The sequence below is a fragment of the Stegostoma tigrinum genome, chromosome 37 (assembly GCF_030684315.1).
Source record: "Stegostoma tigrinum isolate sSteTig4 chromosome 37, sSteTig4.hap1, whole genome shotgun sequence".
Classification (NCBI taxonomy): Eukaryota; Metazoa; Chordata; class Chondrichthyes; order Orectolobiformes; family Stegostomatidae; genus Stegostoma; species Stegostoma tigrinum.
The window spans coordinates 16,084,575-16,106,493 of NC_081390.1; the positions used below are offsets into that span (position 1 = coordinate 16,084,575).

A 21,919-nucleotide genomic window follows, 5' to 3' on the forward strand; every position below is an offset into this window, starting at 1 on the left:
TTAAGCTCTATTTATATACTTTCCTATAACCTTATGTAAACAGGACTTTTTTTGCCTCTCGAGCAGGAATCATGCTGTCTTCATCAGAATTCACAATCTTGCTACTGAGATTAGGATCAATCTAGATGCCCAGGGATCTTACAACTTTTGAAATGTTATGAAGTAACTTGATTAAACTGATAAAATCAGTTGGCATTGGTAACCTGAAGTAGAAATGATCAAATTATATGAACCATAGAAATTAAAAGCAGCGAGAGGCACCTTCTCAGTTATTTCTTTAATGGAGGCAACAGTTGTGACATCAAAATGGCCACTTCTCCTCTTGTAATCAATGAAGAGATAGTCTGCAACTCCTCGCTCAATGGCCTGCTGCGAAGCTTTCATAACCTCTAAACAGAAAACAAACACAAATTAGAATGTGGAATAGCTGGCTTCTCATCAATTTTATCTGAACATCTAATTCCAAATGCTCATTACAGAAGGTAATCTAGTTTTCAGCTCACTAGACTTCACTAACATCTGACTGCTTGTTTTGAACAGGACACCCAAGCAAGCATGCAACAGTCAGTTCAGAAAACTTTAATTATTCCTCCAAAAGAATGCTCCAATTAAAGCAATCATCTTAAGTAAAAAGAATGTTAAGTCCTGAAAAATCAAAACAACACTTAAAATTGAAGCAAGATCTTTTGTGATTAATAATTAACAGCAATTCACAAGTATCACTTCACCAAGGTTAAATAATGAATAACAGGCTTCAAAAGGGAATCTTCAGAGGGTTAAAAAAAATGGCTTATACCATTTGACAAAGTACTTGAAATGGGTTGAACCTCCATGAACCTCCTAAAATGCTAACTCCTTTTCTCCCCATCCGATTCTGCCAGACCTGTTGAGTTTTTCCTCACATTTTGTTTTTATTTCAAACTTTGCCTCAACAAAGTTTATCTACCTCCCACATTGTGCCAAAGAAGAACATATTTTCAATTGGATAATGAAATCACACTGGCGTGGATGGGAAATTAGCTAACAAATAGGAACACAGGATTGGAATAAATGGATCATTTTCCGGTTGGAAAGATGTCAATGAGTGGTGTGCCACAGGGATCAGTGCTGGGCTTCAACATTTTCCGATTTTAAGTGATTTGGATGATGGAGCAGCAGGTATGGGTGCTAAATTAGCAAATAACACCAAGTTAGGTAGGAAAGTACGTTGTGCAGAAGACATAAGCAGAAGGATATCGATAGGTTAAATGAGTGGGCAAAGATCTGCAAAATGGGCTATAATATGGGAAAATGTGAAATTGTTCATTTTGGCAGAAGAATCAAAAAGGAAGCATATTATCTAAATGGTGATGGATTGCAAAGGTTTGTGATGCAGGGGGATTTGACTGTCCTAGTGAATGAATCACAAAAGGTTAGTATGCGCATAAGCAAATACAGTTAAATCTTCTGTATCCACAAAATCACGAATCACAAATTTGCCTATGTGTGCCAAAAATTAGGTAACAATGAAAATCAATATCCATGGGCAAAAAGTGCCCGTCTGCAATTTTTAATTATTGTTTAATGAGCTTTGCATTGTCAAATTTTATCATTTATGACAGTTCTCAGGAACATGGATGTGTATACGGAGGAATAACTGCAATCAGAAAAGCTCACAGAATGCTATTGTTTACTACAGGGCACTTAAATACAGAAGTATGTATTTGTGATTCAGTCATACAGGGCACTGGTGAGATCACATCTGGGGTGCTGTGTACAGTTTTGGTGTTCTTATTTAAGGAAGTATGTAATTGCCTTAGACATGGTCCGAAGAAAATTTACAAGACTAATGTGTGATTGCCTTCTGAGGATAGCCTTGTATCCTCTGGAGTTCAGAAGAGGAAAAAGTGGCTTGACTGACACATAAGATCCTGAGGGGCCATAACAGAGCACATGTGGAAACGAAGTTTGGTCTACAGGGAGAACCAAGAATTAGGGATTACTGTTTCAAAATAAGGGATGACCCATTTAAGAGAAAGATAATAAATTATTTTTCTCACAGAAGGTTGAAGGGCTTTGTCCTTTGAAAGATGATGTAACCACAGCCCTCGAATTTTCATATGGGAGAGGTAGATAAATTCTCAGTAAGGAGATGAAAGGTTATTATGAGTACATAAGAAAGTGAAGTAAATGTATCAGTCATGATCTGAGTGAATGGCAAAGTAGGTTAGAGGAGCCAAGTGCATACTCCTGCTCCTCATTCATGTTTATATTTATGAAACTATTCTTTGAAGTATGACTAAGAATAACAGAGACATTTTAATTGCAGATAAAGTATTTAATTTAGAAGTTTTTTTATCCTACCATTTCATAAAGGAGAAACACTGGCAGCAATTATCATAGAATCATAATTATATATTTGAAATTAAAGCAAATTTACAGATTTGTACTTACCTAGTGGACATCTGCAGAACTTTCCAGAGGAATCTTTAACTAACATGTCCTTCACAGCATCCACTAATGGTCCCAAAATAAGCACAGGCCTCGGCGAGGTGCATTCTATTTTCTGCACTCTTTGATAAGCCAAACTTCCACAATCTATCAGTGAAAATAAGTTTCAACATACACTCGCTTTAAAAATCCAAAATAGCAAAGATGACTGACAATACGAACTGTATTTAATGAATAAATCAGAATAATGAGATAAATAATCCTTTGTAATTCCTGTGATAATCTTAGACCTTGGGAATTGCTGATCAGGGTTCCAACCAGTGATTTAAAGCAGATTACACTTCACTTCACCTAACACATTTGGCAATATAACAACATCTCACACAAGCCACCATAAACATTTGAAGTTGGTTGCTCAACTAGGATCATCTCTTGACAAAAATTTAACAAAATACCTTCCAACAAAGGGATAGAATCAGTGCTTATGGCATCAAGAGCTAACATCTCCTTTCCATCTTTTGAGTTATTCCGTTTATGTTTTTTATTTCGCCGGAAGAATGATCTCCGGGCTGCTGCTGACAGTGTCTTCACCGAACCATTTTCATCCTTGACCTCTGACATACTATGTCTTCTGCAAAATTCCTGATCCATCCTGTCAGAATAGAACAATTTAGCAGCATTCCATAGTTAAAAATAAAACGACAATTCTAAACAGTAGAGAAGTGGGTGTGCAGTGCAGTCAAATACACTAAGAATTATTTCAACATGTAAACTCTGCTGTGATACACAAAGACGCAAAAAGCCATCTGAACACAGCAATTTATTACTAGTCATAATGTGACAAATAATTATTTGATTTATTTTCATCAGAATACTATTAGAACTTGTCTGTATTTCTGGAAAAGAAGTGCCATGAAATATCTATCATCTAGCTGAGCTGATAGATACGATTTCAACTTAACATGACAACAGAGAGATGGCAGCTCTGACACTACAATGCTGTGTTAGTACTGCATTAATGTTAGTACTGCCTTGAATTGTTCTAGCTGTGAATTCGAACTTAAACACAAGACCTACTGACTCAGAGGCAAGTATGTGACGAAATGATACATGTTGACACATTATTTTGTCGAATACACCACAGCCATAGACTATTTCCTCTGGAAATTGGCAATTGATATACCTATTCAAAATGGGAGGGAGGCAAAAAGTGGGTAACGTAGGCTAATTAGCCTAACATCTATTATTTGAACAACATTGGTATCAATTATTTAGGAAGTAATCACAGCACATTTGGAAAATCAAAATTTAATCAACCAGATTCAATATGGCTTCGCGAAAGGGAAATTACCCAGACTGGATAGAAGGAAACAGTAGATGTGCTATATTTGGTCTTCCAGAAGGCATTCGACAAGGTACCTCACCGAGCGTCAAGTCATAAGATAAGAAACCGTGGTGTTAGAGGTAGGTATTTGGCAAGGATCGACAACTGGCTAATTAGATAGGAAACAGCAAGTGGGGATAAGGGGTTCTTTTCTAGGTTGGTAACTTGTAACCAGCGAAGTTCCACAGATCATCAATATATATTAGCGACTTGGATGAGACAGTGAATGGATTGTAGCCACATTTGCAGAGGACAGAAAACTAGGTAGAAAGGCAAGTTGCAAGAGGGATGCAATCAGCTCACACTGAGATATTGATAAGTGAAGTACGAAGGCAAAATGTCGGCAAATGGAGTATAATGTGCGAAAATGAAGTTTTAGGAGGGAAAACGAAAGAACAGAATATTACTTGGAGTATAAAAAACTGCAGAAAGCTGCAACCAAAAGAAATTTGTGCACAAAACACAGAAAGCTAACACACAGGTGCAATATATAATCAAAGAGGCTAACAGAAAATTGTCCCTTATTTCAAGGGGATTGAATTATTAAAGTAGGGATTTCTGGCTGCAACTGTACAAAGTGCTGAGACCACGTATGGAGTACTGTGAGCGGTTTTGGTCTCCATATTTAAGGAGCTTTTTTATTTGATTGGAGCAAATTAGAAAAGGTACATGAGCGTCATCTCCAGTATGGAGGGACTGGCTTGTGAGCAAAGCATGAACAAGTTGGGACTATACTCAATGGAGCTTGTAAGAATGCCAGGAGATCTAATTGAGACATATAGACTTTTTCTGGGTCTTGACAGGGTAAATTCTAGGATAATGTTTCCCTTCATGTGTGAATTTAAGAAACACACAGCATAGTCGCAGAATAAAGGGGCATCAATTTAAGACTAAGATGAGGAGGAGGAATTTCTTCTCCCAGAGGGTTGAGAGCCTTTGGAACTCCTTGCCACAAAGAGGTTTGGGGGCAGAGTCCTTGTGAATATTTAAGGCTTAGGTAGATAAGATTCTTGATCAGTAGGGAATCAAGGGTCGTAGGGAATCAAAGGTCATGGGGAAAGGACAGGAAAGTGAACGTGAAGGATGTGGGTAGCACGATGGCAGAGCAGTTATCACAGCTGCCTCACAGCGAGGCAAACAAGGAACGGAAAAGGCTCTAGAGGGATACAAGTTATCCAGGAAGGAGCTGAAGAAAGAGCTTAGGAGAACTATAAGGGGGCATGAGAAAACCTTGGCAGATACGATCAAGGAAAGCTCCATATGTGCAGAACAAGAGAATGACTAGAGAAAGGGTAGGGCCGATCAAAGATTGTAAAGGGAATTTGTGCACAGAGCCTAAAGAGATCAGAGGGGTCCTTAATGAATACGTTTCTTTGGTATTTACAACTCAGAGGGACCTAGTTGTAGAGGAGGACAGTGTGAAACAGGCTGGTTGGCTAGGGGAGGTCAATGTTAGTAAGAAAGATGTGCTAAGAATTTTGAGTAAGTTGAAGATAGATAAGCCCCCAGGTCTGGTGGGATTTATCCAAGGATTCTATGGGAAGTGAGAGAAGAGATTGCAGGGTCTTTGGTGATGACCTTTTCGTCCTCACTGTCCACAGTTATAGTGCTGGAAGACTGGAAAGAGACAAACGTCATTCCCTTGTTCAAAAAAGGGAATAGGGATAACCCCGGAAATTACAGGCCAGTTAGTCTTACATCAGCTGTGGGCAAATTATTGGAAAGGACTCAGAGAGATAAGATTAATGATCACTTAGAAAGCACAGTTTGCTTCGTGATAGCATGGATTTGTGAGGGGTAGATCATGCCTCACAGACCTTACTGAATTCTTTGAAGAGGTGACCAAACAGATGATAGTAGAGCAGTGGATGTGGTATACATGAATTTAAGTAAAGCGTTTGATAAGATTCCCCATGATAGGCTCATGCAGAAGGTAAGGGGGCATGGAATAGGGGGAAATGTGGCAGACTGGATTCAGAATTGAAGACAAAGGGTGGTAGTGGACAGAAAATATTCAACATGGTGCTCAGATAGGAGTAGTGTACCACAAGGATCTGTCCTGGGTCCTCTTCTATTTGTGATTTTTGTAAATGATTTGGATGAAGAAGTGGAAAAGGTGGATTAGCAAGTTCGCTGACGATACGAAGGTGGGTCGCGTTGTAGACAGTGCGGAGGGCTGTTCTAGGTTACAAAGGGCTTTATTAGGACACAGAGCTGGGCTGAGAAGTGGCAGATGGAGGTTAACCCTGAAAAAAGTAACGTGATTCATTTTGGAAGGACAAACTTGAAAGCAGAATACAGGGTTAATGGAGAGATTCTTGGCAGTATGGAGGAGCAGAGGGATCTTGGGGTTAATGCTCACAATTCCCTGAAAGCTGCCACCCAGACGGATAGAGTTGTTAAGAAGGCGTATGGTGTGTTAGCTTTCATTAATAGAGGGATCGAGTTCAAGAGCCGTGAAGTTATGCTCCAGCTATACAAAAGCCTGGCTTGGCCACATCTGGAGTACTGTGTCCAGTTCTGGTCACCTCATTCCAGGAAAGATGGGAAAGATGGAGAAGCATCGGAAAAAGTGCAGAGGAGATTTACCAGGATGTTGCCTGAAATGGAGGCAAGGTCTTACGAGGAAAGGTTGAGAGCACTAGGGCTTTTCTCTTTAGAATTACGAAAGATGAGAGATGACTTGATAGAGGTGTACCAAATGATTAGAGGTATAGATAGGCAGTCAGAGGCTTTTTCCCAGGGTAGAGGTAGCTATTACGAGGGGGCATTGTTTTAAAGCGAGTGGAGGTAGGCACAGGGGAGACATCAGAGGTAGGTTCTTTACTCAGAGTGGTAGGGGCTTGGAATGCATTGCCAGAGACGGTAGTGGAGTTGGCCTCATTAGGGGCATTAAAGCTATTAGATAGGCATATGGATGATAGTATAAGGTGAGGGTGGAGGTTAGATAGACCTTAGGACTAGGGTAAAAGTTCAGGACAACATCATGGGCTGAAGGGCCTGTATTATGCTGTACTGCTCCATGGTACATGTTCTATGGCGCTAGGGACCCTGATTTGATTCCACCTTTGGGCAACTGTGTGGAGTTCGCACATTCTCCCCGTGTCTGCATGAATTTCTACCTGGTACCCCAGTTTCCTCCCACAGTCCAAAAATGTCTAGGTTAGGTGGATTGGCCACAGGAAATGCAATGTTATGGAGATAGGTTAGGGGGTTGGGTATGGGTTGGATGGTCTGTGGAGGTTCAATGTGGACTTGTTGGCCAAATGACATGGTTCCACAATGTAGGGATTCTATGATTTTAATGTTGTTGAATCAGCCATGGCCCTATTGAATGATGCAGCAAGCTCAAGCGATTGAATAGCCTTCTCCAGGTCCTATTTATTATGATTTCACTTAATAAAATAATACTGAATGAAATTTGAAATGCAAGCCAACTGCTCTGTTGACAAAGGGGTTGTGTTTATAGCTATTCTTGATGGGAGATTTTCTGTCATGGAATGTCATTCTTGTCTGTCTTGTGCCATCCTTACACACATTAGCACAATCACCCTGTGACATCATCATGCAACTATGTTTAGACTGCGCTTTAAGCTGTTTCTGACTCTTCTTTCTGACCCCACTTTGCTCTTCAGGAGATACCTGCGGCTTTACACTCTGATCAGATGATCATCTGACATTATCTTTTCTGGGTATTACTTTTTAAGAGGTAATTTTGCTCTTGGGTATTTTAGATTTATTTATTATGTTATTTTTATTCAAGAGGAGGGTGTGTGCGCTTCACTGGCTGGGCCAGCATTTATCTTACATTTTTAATCATCCTCGAGAATGTGGTGGTATGCTGGTTTCTTGAACTGCTGCAGGTCTATTTGGCATTGGTATGCCCACACTGCTAATGAGAGAGGAAGGTTGAGAATTTTGATTCAGCAACAGTGAAGGAACAGGGAGTGGTCTGGACAGGAATGTGACATTTCCATGTATGTACATCATTTGTCCTTCTCGATGGTCATGGTCATAACTTAAGAATGTGCTCAGGAGCCTTGGTGAATTCCTGCTGTGCATCTTGTAGATGGCATATACTGTTGCTAGTATGTATTGGTGATGTCAAGTTTTTTTTGAGTGTTGTTACAGTTATACCCAATCAGGTGAGAGGAAAATATTCCAATAATAATCCTGACTTGGGGCTTGTGGACAGACTTTGGAGAATGAAGGAGTGAATTACTTGCTGCAAATTCCTAGTTTCTGATCTACTCTTGTAGCCATAATACTTGTATGCCTAGTCTATTTCAGTTTCTGGACAAGGCTAACTCCAGGATATTGATTGTAGTCAGTAATGGTAATTTCATTGCTGGAGATGGTCAGGTGTTAGGATCCTCATTTTAAAAATCTGTTTTGAATACGTAATCATTTCTTTCTATTATAATCTCAAGACCACTTTGACAAGATGACTCATTAAGCTTATATTTCTAAAATGACTTCATTGCAATGTTTTAGGTTTCTTAAATAACTTAATGAATAATTAATGTCCTTTGGAATATATTTGATCATGTGTTTATATTAGCATTTCTAACTTCTGCATTTTCACGGGTTTTCAGGTGTTCTGTTACTACTTAATCTATGCCTAGAGCTTTCACTGTCTCATCAGTTTCAAAACATGCTCCACCTCTGACATCATAATGTTTTGTCCATCATTTGCTCGATATCTTCAGGACTTACTGGTTTGGACTATCATGTCAATCACTGACATATTTACTTATGTGCTACGTTTCAGGATCAAGGAATTAGATCAAACTGGACTCTAAGAACAAGAAATAAAACACAAATGGAAAAATGAGAAAGAACACACAACATGCTGCAAAGGCAGCATTACCAAAATGGAAAAGGAGAAGAGATAAGGAGTAGATAACATGCGATAATGATGGAAACTGGAAAGAAAAGACACACACCAAAATATGCCGACATTCAAAAGAAAATAAAGTTTGCATGTAGGTGAGCTAAATAAACATCGTAAGATATGTGAAACACTGGAGCTGGGAAGAAATCATCACATCAAAGTTGACATCTATGAGAGACAGAAAGAAGATAATATATAGTGGATACACGGAACATATAATGATGAACCATAAATCAACAGCAATTCTGGCATTAAAAGTCTTCATTACTAAAGTGGAATAGTCCCTGGCTCGATCTTTCAATCTTGAGAACATTTACAGTATAAGATTCTTACTATACATTACTCACCTTAAAATTCTGGATATGGAACTAACGTAACCTGTACTAAGTTTTACCTGAAAGGCCCCAAATTATGAACCATAAAAGGCAATTCAAAATTCCCATCATAAACTACTTATCAGGGCATTCCATTAGAGTTCCATCTCTTGGAAACGATGTGTTTTGGAAGTGACACCTGAGAGATACTGTGTTATAATTCTGTTTACTAACTCACCTCACAAGCGCACTATGTTTACTTTTCTGCGTTTCAGTTCACTCATTCATAATACCATGTTTTTGTAGAACATTTTATCAACTAAATTAAAACATCCCTTCTAACTCATTTGTTTCTTTACACAATTCAATTCTTACTGGCTCCATGCTGCAAGCAGTGTTTAGATCTATTTCTGTACCAAACGCAACCCCTGAATAAGTGTTAATACAGTAACCTACTCAGGACAATAATCCCCACCAGTGTCTTCAGAACTTACTTGAAACTATGGAAAGATTATAATATTAATTAGCCCTTAGCAACTACCTCTCAGGACCTGCACAGACTGTGGAATATTAAATTGTTTTCTCCACTAGTATGTACTTTTTAGATACATATTAAATAGGCCTGCTACTCTTTTTATGAAACTTACTATCAAAACAGCATTTCTGTTAAAGTGCATGAATGAATGTGCAAGAACTATCAAAACCTGCAATAGAAAATGAAATCTCATGACCCAGATGCTATCCTCTTTACTTCTATTTCGTAAATTTACAATTTCTCACTTATTTAGATGACGTAGGTCTAGTGCTTTTACTTACCTTACTAACTTTAAGACAAAAGGACTAACTCCCCTAAATGACGCAAACTTATACCGGACAGATATTCTAATCCCATCAAAAGTAACTGCCAGCATTTAATAAGTGCTTAAACAATCTTCTACTCCTCTAAGGACCGATGTCATGCAAACTTCTGCATACAATAGATACAATGATGTAACACTATAGTGTTAAAATTTTAATGTATTAAGAACTGTTTATAAAGAGGCTATGGTAAAATTGTATTAGAGATAATGGGAACTGCAGATGCTGGAGAATCTAAGGTAATAAAATGTGAGGCTGGATGAACACAGCAGGCCAAGCAGCATCTCAGGAGCACAAAAGCTGACGTTTCGGGCCTAGACCCTTCATCAGAGAGGGGGATGGAGTGACGGTTCTGGAATAAATAGGGAGAGAGGGGGAGGCGGACTGAAGATGGAGAGAAAAGAAGATAGGTGGAGAGGAGAGTATAGGTGGGGAGGTAGGGAGGGGATAGGTCAGTCCAGGGAAAACGGACAGGTCAAGGAGGTGGGATGAGGTTAGTAGGTAGGAGATGGAGGTGCGGCTTGGGGTGGGAGGAAGGGATGGGTGAGAGGAAGAACCGGTTAGGGAGGCAGAGACAGGTTGGACTGGTTTTGGGATGCAGTGGGTGGAGGGGAAGAGCTGGGCTGGTTGTGTGGTGCAGTGGGGGGAGGGGACGAACTGGGCTGGTTTTGGGATGCGGTGGGGGAAGGGGAGATTTTGAAGGTGGTGAAGTCCACATTGATACCACTCCCCGCTCCCATTCTTTAGACACCTCCCAGTCGCAAACCATTTCCACTCCCCCTCCCATTCTTTAGAACCTTCCATATTAAGCAGAGGTTCACCTGCACTTCTGCCAATGTGGTATACTGCATCCACTGTACCCAGTGTGGCTTCCTCTACATTGGGGAAACCAAGCGGAGGCTTGGGGACCGCTTTGCAGAACACCTCTGCTCGGTTCGCAATAAACACCTGCACCTCCCAGTCGCAAACCATTTCCACTCCCCCTCCCATTCTTTAGATGACATGTCCATCATGGGCCTCCTGCAGTGCCACAATGATGCCACCCGAAGGTTGCAGGAACAGCAACTCATATTCCGCTTAGGAACCCTGCAGCCCAATGGTATCAATGTGGACTTCACCAGCTTCAAAATCTCCCCTTGCCCCACCGCATCCCAAAACCAGCCCAGTTCATCCCCTACCCCCACTGCACCACACAACCAGCCCAGCTCTTCCCCTCCACCCACTGCATCCCAAAACCAGTCTAACCTGTCTCTGCCTCCCTAACCTGTTCTTCCTCTCACCCATCCCTTCCTCCTACCCCAAGCCGCACCTCCATCTCCTACCTACTAACCTCATCCCACCTCCTTGACCTGTCCGTCTTCCCTGGACTGACCTATCCCCTCCCTACCTTCCCACCTATACTCTCCTCTCCACCCATCTTCTTTTCTCTCCATTTTTGGTCCACCTCCCCCTCTCTCCTTATTTATTCCAGAACCCTCACCGCATCCCCCTCTCTGATGAAGGGTCTAGGCCCGAAACGTCAGCTTTTGTGCTCCTGAGATGCTGCTGGGCCTGCTGTGTTCATCCAGCCTCACATTTTATTATCTATGGTAAAATTGTACTTCAGATTCCACTACTGCCTCAAACAGTGCTGCTGCGATTCCCAATCAAGAGGTTATTTTTGCCACTGACTGATCTCAGTTGTTTTGAAACACGATCCCACACGTCACCCTAACATGTTGGGTCAATGATTTTACAGGATTATTCCCATCTTCGATGAAGCTTTAGGATCTATGAATAATACTGTGTTGGTCATTTTTTGACTTGGTACTAAGTTGGAAACGTCAAATGGGGAAATATTTGGAGCAACATGCTGATAGATCAAACAATACAACTTTCTATATTGTAAATAGCAGAAAACATACAGGCTTGCCTGTATCTTTCCTATCTCCACAATCCTTTCAAATTAGCAGAAACCTTCCGATTGATGGACCTTGCAATTTGAGCCATTAGTGAATCTTGTTCAAACAAATCACTATATAATGTCAAATCATCTCTTCCAAGAGGAATCTTAAAGTTTTGGCAGCATGTGCATTTTTGATCTGATAAAAAGATGGGAAATCTGTTCAGAAGCCAAAGTTTCGTTCTTGCCCAATGACAAATTCATACAAAAAATACAATACAGAATTTCCTACAAACTGTAGTCTCCTCAACAGTGGGGAAACAAAGCACAGACTGGGTGACTACTTTACAGAATACCTACATTCTGTCCACAAAAAAGACCGAGCTTCTAGTTGCCTGCCACTTCAACACACCACTGTGCTCCCTGGCCAACATCTCTGTCCCACGCCTAGTGCAATGCTCCAGTGAAGCCCAACACAAGCTTGAACAGCACCTCATTTTCCACTTGGGACTTTCCCTCACTCCACAGACCCAGGCCTTGTCATCACATAATAAAAACTGAAAGAACCGTGGATGCTGTAAATCAGGAACAAAAAGGGTCACCAGACCCGAAACGTTAACTCTGTTTTTTGCCTTTACAGATGCTGCCGGACCTGCTGAGCTTTTCCAGCAACTTTGCTTTTGTTCCTTGTCATCACATAGGTTGCTACCACACACAACTTATTGTTGGTTACTAACAGTCCCCACTAGCAGCTATTCATTCTCCTAAACTGCCCTTTATCGAGTCCTTTATCTATCCAACTAGTTTTCTCTCTCTTTGGGCTCTATCATTTACTCCTTACCCCCTACCCTACCCTTTCTTCCGAATAAAAATCAACCTTTTCCTAGCTACATCAGTTCTGAAGAAAGGTCACTGGGCCCAAATGTTAACTCTGATTTCTCTCCAAAGATGCTGCTAGACCTGCAGTTTTACCAGCAATTACTGTTTTTGTTCCGACAAATTCAATTTGTTTATGCCCTAGGATCCATCATACTTAGCTGGCAAACTGTCCTCTTGGGAGATTCAAAGTAGTAGCTGTAAAAACACGTAGAATTCTATGTGCTGTAGCTGCAGCCTTACTTCCTAAAATGTTGAACTTCTGGGCTACCTTTGGTATCCGCTTAAGATGTGAAATGCTGCTTTCTGAAAAGTGTCCTGCTTTCAGATACTGGGAGATAAAGGAGTCAAAATGCTGTGTCTTTGGCCCTTGAGATCAAACCCTATTATGAAGCAAAAATGCTATGATTATAATTCTCACCACATCTTCAGACATTCCCAAAAAATTTATTGCTGTTGATTTGCTATTTGTAAAAAGAAATACATGGATAGACATTGATATCTTATGAGGCTATTGGCTTGCTCACTGAGCTGTCTGGCTTTCATTCCGACATTTCATCACTATGCTACGTAATATCATCAGTGAGGCCTCCAATGAAGTGATGTTGTTCTGCTCTGCTTGAATTTACACTGTCCAGTCTGTTATGATGAGTAATGTCATTTCCGGTTTTATTCTGTATGGGTTTGTATATGGGGCCCAATTCTATATGTTTATTGACTGCATTATGGATTGAGAACCATGCCTCTAGGAACTCCCGTGCATGTCTACGTTTGGATTGGACTACCATGGTTACATTGTTCTAGTTAAACTGATGGCCTTCATTGTCTGGAGGCCTCATTGATGAGGTTACCTAGGATGGTGATGACACGTTTGAACGAAAACAGGCCAGCTCAGCGAGCAAGTCAACAACCCCAGCTACAAATCTTGGTTAAAACTGTAAACACCTATGGGCGCAACACGCTAAAAATTGCCTGGCAATGGGAAAGCTTTGCCAACTACCTAAGCGCTAAAAACTGACCAAATCTTCGACTTCCACAGCAATAACTTAATGTCCACAAACAAAGCTGTGTTGGGACAGTATTTAAACAGGCCACCACTCACTGCAACACGCCAAAACTATGCAGGAAAGGAAGAGCTCATATGTTATATCTTCAGTATCAACGGATATCACTGCAACTTCATCTGCAGGTGCCTACTAAATAGGAACAAGGAGACAAAGTATGCCCTAATACACTGGCCATACTGCCCTACATCAAGAACATTTCAGAACTGACAACGAGACTCCGGCGACCTCTCGGAATCATGGTAGCACGCAAGCCCACAGCCATTCCACTACAAACATTCACAAGGATTAAAGATCCAATTCCCACAAAATGCAGAACCAACATGGTTTACAAAATACCATGCAATGACTGCCACAAACATTACATCAGACAGACAGGGAGGAAACTAGCCATCAGAATACACGAACATCAACTCGCAGCAAAACGACACAACAAACTTTCCTTAATATCAGTATACTCAGACAATGAAGGCTGTTAATTTAACTGAGAAAACATAACCATAGTAGCCCAAGCCAAGAATAGACATGCACGGAAATTCCTAGGGGCATGGTTCTCAACCCATAAAGCAAAGGAACATATACAATTGGATCCCATTACAAAACCATACAGAACGAAACCGGAAATGACAACTCACCATAACGGACCAGACAGTATGAATTCCAAGCTGAGTAGAATAACATTGCTTCATCGGAGGCCTCAACTGATGATGTTACCTAGCATCGTGACAAAGTCTGAACGAAAACAAGCCAGCTCGTTGAGCAAATCAGCAGCCTCACCCACAATCTGAGCTAAAAATCTTTGCTAAAACCTTAAACCAATATCTTATAAAATACTGCAATGAATTCACATTGCAAAGTCCTACAACAGCAATGAGATAAATGTTCACACTAACAATCTGATTTAGGGATAAATATTAGCTAGGACACCAAATCTCTTGTGTGCCTTAAGAAAAAACAGGAATAGAAACTTTTGCATCCAGATGAACAGACAGAGAACATCGGGGTTTAATATCACATTCAAATTTCAGCAACTCCAAATGTACTGCACTCTCATTGACAATCACTACTTTCTAACTCTACAGCAAAAATTATGTTGATATTTTAAAAGAAGCAGTAGAATGCAATGTATTTATTATTATTTAAATCCAGTGCTTTTTCCTTACTTATTTATGTATGTTACCCTGCCATGCTTACATGTATTTGCTGGGGATCTGCCCTCTTTCCAATTTCTGAGCGTTTTCATCCAATTGCCAGGCCATCCAGTAACCAAAGTTTCCTTGTGGCAGAGTGTCATCGACGTAAAGGATATCATCCTTCTTAAAACTTAAATCATGCTCTACCTCGGCAACTCGATCATAAAGTGCTCTGGAAGACCAAGAGATGAAAATGCCATGCAACTCAAAAAGATTGCTGTGAATCTGTATTGCTCAAACACATCAGGACTTAGCTTGGTAAGTAAAACTAACATGAGCACTGAGCTCCAAACAGACAAATGAAGTTAAAACCTGGGCTAATAAAACATCACAATTGTTTCTGTTGGTGGTTTGGGCTATTTTTCAATAATTATGATTTGATTAAGTAAGAGAAAAATAAAATTATATTATTAAATTGTGACTAATTGTAAACAGTTTTTGAAGGCAGAAAAGTCAAATGGCTGAGCCAAAAGTAAGGCTTATGGTTTTACTGTTTTTTTTTGTTGTTTAGTGTACTTTCATACACTAATATACAATAATAGGGCTCAGGATGCCTCTGTTATGCACAAGGTTAGTGGCTAGTAAAGGTTAACAAGACCTGGGTTTTAGCTGTTTGATGCACAAGGAGGAATGTTGAAGACAGAATAAGCACTTCAGTCAACAAAACAGAACAAGTGACCAGTGCCTAGTAAACTTTTGTCTCGAAATGACATCCTGAAGGGGAAGAACTATAAACATTTCCTTTTATCAAGTTCTTTTTCTTTTATGCTTGTTAGGATAAATATAATAAATTCTGTACAACATGTGAAGACATACTTGTACCAGGAATGTCTTTTAATTAATCAGGAGTAATGAACCCTAAACTGGTTCTCTCAACCTCAGTCTACAATTGTAATTGACACTAGAATGCCTGGGTTCAAGTCCCACTTGCTCCAGACGTGTGTCATAACACATCTGAAGAGGTTGATTAACAATATTTGTAATTGTAATCGATGTACGTTTTACAATAAAAATGAACTCCAAAATTTTACACTGACCATGCACTTGTAGGAAGTGAAGTATCTGAAAAATAATACACACAACCTTTTCAACATAAAAAAGCTGAAATTAACATTTTCTCTATGTGAAGTTATTATCGGTGGACTGAATTAACAGCAAAAAGCAAAAAAAAATAACGATCAAACACTGCTATTTCTTAACATTATTCAATAGTTTATACATTATTGTAGTTTAATTCTAATCATTTATAGCGTATCTGCATTCTGTTATATTATTCGCTTGACTCAACATTCCACAGAATTTGTCCATAAAATCCTGACTTTTTTTCATTTGATGATTATGAGAAAATTTCATTTGATGATCTTAAATGGTACCTGATATAGAATCCATCTCCGGCTTCACTTCTGATCTTGTTGAATTCCTCTATTCTGTACTGAGCTTTCACAGAGATTGTTTCTGTGGGTTTCAGCATTTCGACATAGGCTTGCTCAGCTGTCACATTCCGCATATCAGTGCCATTGTACTGCATTGAAAATGTAAAATGACTATAATCAAGATATTACTGTTTACTTCGACTATATTCCAGCAAATAAGAGTTGGGGTAAAAATTTGTGTGTATTTTTAAGTAAAGTTCATTGAAATTTCTCTATTCTTTCTATAGCTCTTTTGTTTCCCTGGTTCTGTTTCCTTGCTAAAGGAGGATAGTAGCAAGTGTGGACTTCCAAACAGCTAAAAGGTTTAGATTACCATTGGTCCTTTTCTAAATCATCTAATAGTCATAGTAAATATATTTTCAGGAGCTGGGTTTCTCTCTAAACATGTTTTTTTCCACACACTTTTTATTTCACTGCTATTTCTTGTTCTATGGTGTAGTATTTATTTAAATGCAGATTTATACGCAAGCAAAGGCAAGGTTATAATGCAGGCATACTGTTACTGTTCAATCTCAATGCACTATTCATTACTACTGAAAGATACAAGGAAAGAACGGGTGAGTAACTCTCTTGGCTGCATTGTATTTGAAATTGTGCCAGAAAGCTATATTTCCAGTAATGTCATCACTTTGAACTTACATTAAATTGTATGACCATGTTAGAAAGGTAATGGTCACAATGAAAACAACTGTAATTTGTAAATTTGTTCACAAATAATCTCAGCAAATGAGATTTGTTTCTCCTCAGCAAAAGCTTTGCAAATCAGGAAATTTAATTTTTTTTTGACTGTCTGGTAAACATAGGCCAACTGTTCTTTCACTTGCCTCATTTACAGCAGTGAGCAAAATCAATATATTTGTCAAACCTTCTCTAAGGCCTTTATGTTGATCTCACTATAAACAATGACAAACATAAACAGAAGGAAGGTATGAAAAGTGTTATAAAAAATGTATAAATGCACTAATATTGAGGAATGCTATCCTCATAATTTTACAAACTTTTCATGCAATCACCAAGTCACAGAACAACTGCTAATTAAACTAAAACATCAAATGCAACTGAAATTATGACTTTATTGAGAAATTAACTGCTTAAAATGACAATAAAACTTCAATACAATAAACTGTAAATGTGAAAGTGAGCAGTGAAAGTTAATCATTCCAAAGTGCTTTCATAATGCAGTATCAAACAAATATCTGTCTATCTTACCGAGCACTTACAGAATGTATATAAAGACAATGCAGTGACTGTGTATAAAATTAATGAAAATAACTGCCCCATCAGTTGTGAGGAACAAAGTTACACAATAACAAAGTGTGGAGCTGGATGAACACAGCAGGCCAAGCAGCATCTTAGGAGCACAAAAGCTGACATTTCAAACCTGGGCGCTTCATCAGAAAAGTAGATTTTTTTTATTTTATAGAGATTAAGCTTCTGCTGTGGACTTATACAGTCTGTCATTTGATTAAATGTAAGATATTTTATTGCATGAAATACATTCTAGGCATGGATTTCAAGATCATGACTGTGACTGTCCTGTCAAAAGGTGTCATGACACTGTGCGAGCAGAAGTGATTTTCCTAGCTTGGGCACATTCGCACAATGAAAGACAGATGCATACGTAAGAACTATGTGGAGATTGCACATTCTCCCTGGGTCTGCATGGGTTTTCCTCTGGGTGCTCTGGTTTCCTCCCACAGTCCAAAATGTGCAGGTTAGGTGGATTGGCCATGCTAAATTGCCCATAGCATCCTTGGGCGTGTAGCCTAGGTGGATTAGCCACACGAAATATAAAGGTACAGGGATAGGGTTGGAGGGTGGGATGGACTTCAAATGGTCAATCGCTTCATACAGGGCACTTGTGCAGAATACGCCTCCCATTGACTAGTTTCTTCAGCAATTGACAGAAGGCACAGCACAGAAAGTTAGCCCATTCCAATGCGATTTGATTTGTTGTGCAACTCTCACCTTATGGAAGGATGCCGACAACGACAATGTTCATACTGAAAATTCAAAAATCCATTTATTTTCATTAAACATCTTAGGGCCACTGTCACTTTTTTTGGGTGGGTGCAGAAGCAGGATGTGCTATGCTGCTCTGCACAGTTTAGTTATGACTTCAGAAGTTTTGCATTTATGTGGTTTACATAATGAATTACATTGGGCACGCTATGAGTTTTGTCAGGTAGGCAAATATAACAACTCTACATTTGCAACATTATAAGGAATTTGTTGGAATTCCACTTGAGACAATATTCCTATAAGTTGTTGTTTTTGCAGAACTCAGGTAACATTTCTCTATCTGCAAGACAACAAAATCCCACTGTGGTGTAATTAATATTTAACTACTAAGGGGCAGCAGGACACCCCCAGTAAGAATACTGAAGCACAACTGAAAACAAATTACATCTAAGCAGCATCAGTTCAGTAAATGAATCTCAATTTTAGGGAGTTTTGCTCAGAGGTTAAATTAACTTATTTTCCAAATGAGAAAACATTGATGGTTACAATCCCATCTTGCTCACTCCTCCAGTCTCCACTTGCAAACAGGAAATATTTGTACAACAAAAGCTATTGGTGCACTCTCGTAATCCAGTGCTCCTTGCCGGTTTGCATTTCAATAGCACTGCAGTACCAGATACAAACAGTCAGGACAATAACCTTGAATAAAAGTAGTGTCAAGTCCCTGCCTCGCAGATGTCTGATGCAGGAGTCAATTACATATTAGCCCAAGAGGTGAAAACTACACATGGTAGGTTCTAAATAAACGCTCCAACAGCAGAGAGAATCAACCTTGCTATTTAATTTAATAACATTTGCTCAGTGATGTGTTTGCTTAGAGTCATGTTTAAGAAAAGAAGTTTCTAGCAGCAATTTAATGAATATCCAGATTATTCTACCATAACAATAAACATCAAATACTGCAGATGCTGCAAATCAGAAATAAAAACATTAACTGCTAGAGAAATTTGGAAGGTTTTGCAGCATCTATGGAGAGAAAAACAGAGTTAACATATCAAGTCTAATATGAGATAACACAACAATGCCACCTTTCACCTCAGCATAAACCCTTCACATTCTACCTCTCTCTTCATTTCCAAAGAAGAATCATCCAGTTTTTGGTAAAGGGTTTTGAATTTTCATACAACAGAATGTTTGTAAAATAAGGAGGTAGGTGCACTGTGCTGCAAAGCAAGCTACAACTCCTCAACAGAAAAGTTCTGTAACATTACTCATAAAAAGGTTCAAGTTTTTGAGGAAATCCTTTAAAAGTTTGCTATGCCACTCAAGAGGCAAGATAGGGCTTAAATACAAAATGTTTGTAATATAATGGTTCAAAAATAACACTGACAAGAAATGGCAATCACATTTAATGATTAGGAGGGCCATAAAGGTATAATGTTTAAACATGGTCATTTGCAACCGGAACCCAGAGTGTGAAAAGGCAAAGGACAACTGTCATCACGCTACTGAATTAGTTTAAATAGTTATGGTGAAAGTTTGTACGCAAAGCTCTCTCAATAGATCCATAGACAGTGACTCTATAAATAACCCACAAAGTCCAGAAAGTCCCATTTTTACTAGGTAAAGTCAACTAGGCTACAAACCATTCATAGTCTCGATGCTTGTGATGAATGAAACATGCATGCTTGAAGATAACAACACCCTTGCTTGAATTGTCTCTTTTCCATTCCCCAGGGAAGTAGTCTGTGATGTTCTGATTTTGTTTTAAACTGCTTGTGTGATTTATGCTTGAAATTTAAATGCAATTTTTAATGTTTGGAGAATCATGGGCATTAGTCAAATTCTGAAAATCAAACGACATACAAGTGAATCACTTGTACCAAGTGATTCTGCAATCTGTCTACTTTCTAACTGCAGTGATTGTAAGGTCGTCAGCCCGGTGGACCTCGTAGAATATGAGTTCCCTAATTGGGGCTGATAATCTGGTCAGCCAGGAACCCTGGCTGACAGATAGGAACAGAAGTGTCAGACAAAGTTCAGTGTGGGAACTAGCTTTAAGGGAGCTGGAACAATGTCACGGACTCTCCACGTGCAAATAAAGGGTGACTTGGTGACTGGGATAACAGCCTTTGAGGAGTTATTTCACTTACCTCTAATAACTTATCCCCAGGAACCAGCCCATCAGGACCGTTTGCTGGACTGTCATCATCCACTTTTGCCACAAAGATGCCATATAGATTTCCACCACAAATTTGGATCCCGAATTCCATCTGAGTTTTCTTGAGGAAAAGGAATCTTGGCTCAGCAATTTGGTTGGTTGAATCAATTGACTTTCTGTTGAATTAAAAATACAAGGAAGAAAAATAAGGAACATGTTCACTTTTAGATGATTGCTGATATGCAAACTAACCAATGAGGAAATGTATTAAGTGTGAAGCTGGATGAACACAGCAGGCCAAGCAGCATTTTAGGAGCACAAAAGCTGACGTTTCGGGCCTAGACCCCTCATCCTTAATACATTTCGGTCTAGGCCCGAAACGTCAGCTTTTGTGGTCATAAGATGCTGCTTGGTCTGCTGTGTTCATCCAGCTTCATGCTTTGTTATCTCGGATTCTCCAGCATCTGCAGTTCCCATTATCTCTGAGGAAATGTATTAAACAGGGCATGATGATCTTTTGAAATTGGTTTGTCCATTATCCATCTTTCACTATGTGGATTCCCAATTCTTGTTGATAAGTTTTTTTTTGATGGAAGAAAAGACTGTTGCCCTGAAAACCAGCAGCAACATCAAGAAAAAGTGCCTGCGGATCTTAGATGAACTCTTTACTTCTTTTCTTTCAAGACCTCTACTTCTATACTCAGACAACAGTTGTTCACTTGATATTGTTCACAGACAGCATGTCATCAGTTCTTCATGTATCAATAGAAAAGGTAGTGTGACAGTTCAGTGCACATTCGATGCAGAACTGATGAATAAACTCAATCCAACAAGGACTAGCACAGCACTGCAAAAAATACACTCTGGTGGATTTACCCTCCTTTGTCCAACTACACCAAGCCTAAGTGCACTTCCTTTCCATTTACCAGCTGAGATTACAAATTCAGCACAGATCTAAGGTTAACACTGGAACCTCCTGGGTCTGTATGCATCAAGTATTCACCAAAAAGAAAACAAACCACCTTTCCATAACTTTCATGGAATATCAAATTTGTTAATGCATCTGCCCCCATATGATGTGTTTCATGGTTGGAACCTTGGTGTGAACCTAGACAGCAAGTCTCAATCAGAGAGGCGTCACAGCCAGTCACCATTTAAAAAATGTCCTTCTAGAACATTAATAACCAGAAGAAATATCTTGCATTGTTAACAGTTTCATCAATTTTAATACAATTACAAACTGGAATTGTTCAAGTGTAAATCAAGATGCCTCTAACCACCAGAAAAGTGCTCCAAGCAGCGTAATCTTCATAAATTCAAAACTATAAAACCAAACTGGGATTAAAATCATAAAATGTAATACTATTCAAATATATAAAGATCCATAAATTATTGGTCACTAAATTCTAAATGGGAAATATGGCACATTGTAATATTTTGAAAATTAATAGCTCTGGATTGCAAGATT

At 39.3% G+C, this 21,919-nt stretch overlaps 1 protein-coding gene across 16 annotated transcripts in view; it reads right to left on the minus strand.

Moving 5' to 3' along the window:
• dlg5a (discs, large homolog 5a (Drosophila)) overlaps nucleotides 1–21,919 on the minus strand; it is a 218,062-nt gene that overhangs the window by 14,256 nt on the left and 181,887 nt on the right. For all 16 annotated transcript variants that reach the window (XM_048563378.2, XM_048563372.2, XM_048563371.2 and 13 more), the window contains 6 exons: nucleotides 20,444–20,627; nucleotides 16,269–16,417; nucleotides 14,897–15,067; nucleotides 2,886–3,082; nucleotides 2,434–2,577; nucleotides 262–389 (listed from right to left, as the gene is read on the minus strand). In XM_048563378.2, coding sequence (XP_048419335.1) covers nucleotides 262–389; nucleotides 2,434–2,577; nucleotides 2,886–3,082; nucleotides 14,897–15,067; nucleotides 16,269–16,417; nucleotides 20,444–20,627 — 973 coding nt within the window. The remainder of the gene's footprint in view (nucleotides 1–261; nucleotides 390–2,433; nucleotides 2,578–2,885; nucleotides 3,083–14,896; nucleotides 15,068–16,268; nucleotides 16,418–20,443; nucleotides 20,628–21,919) is intronic.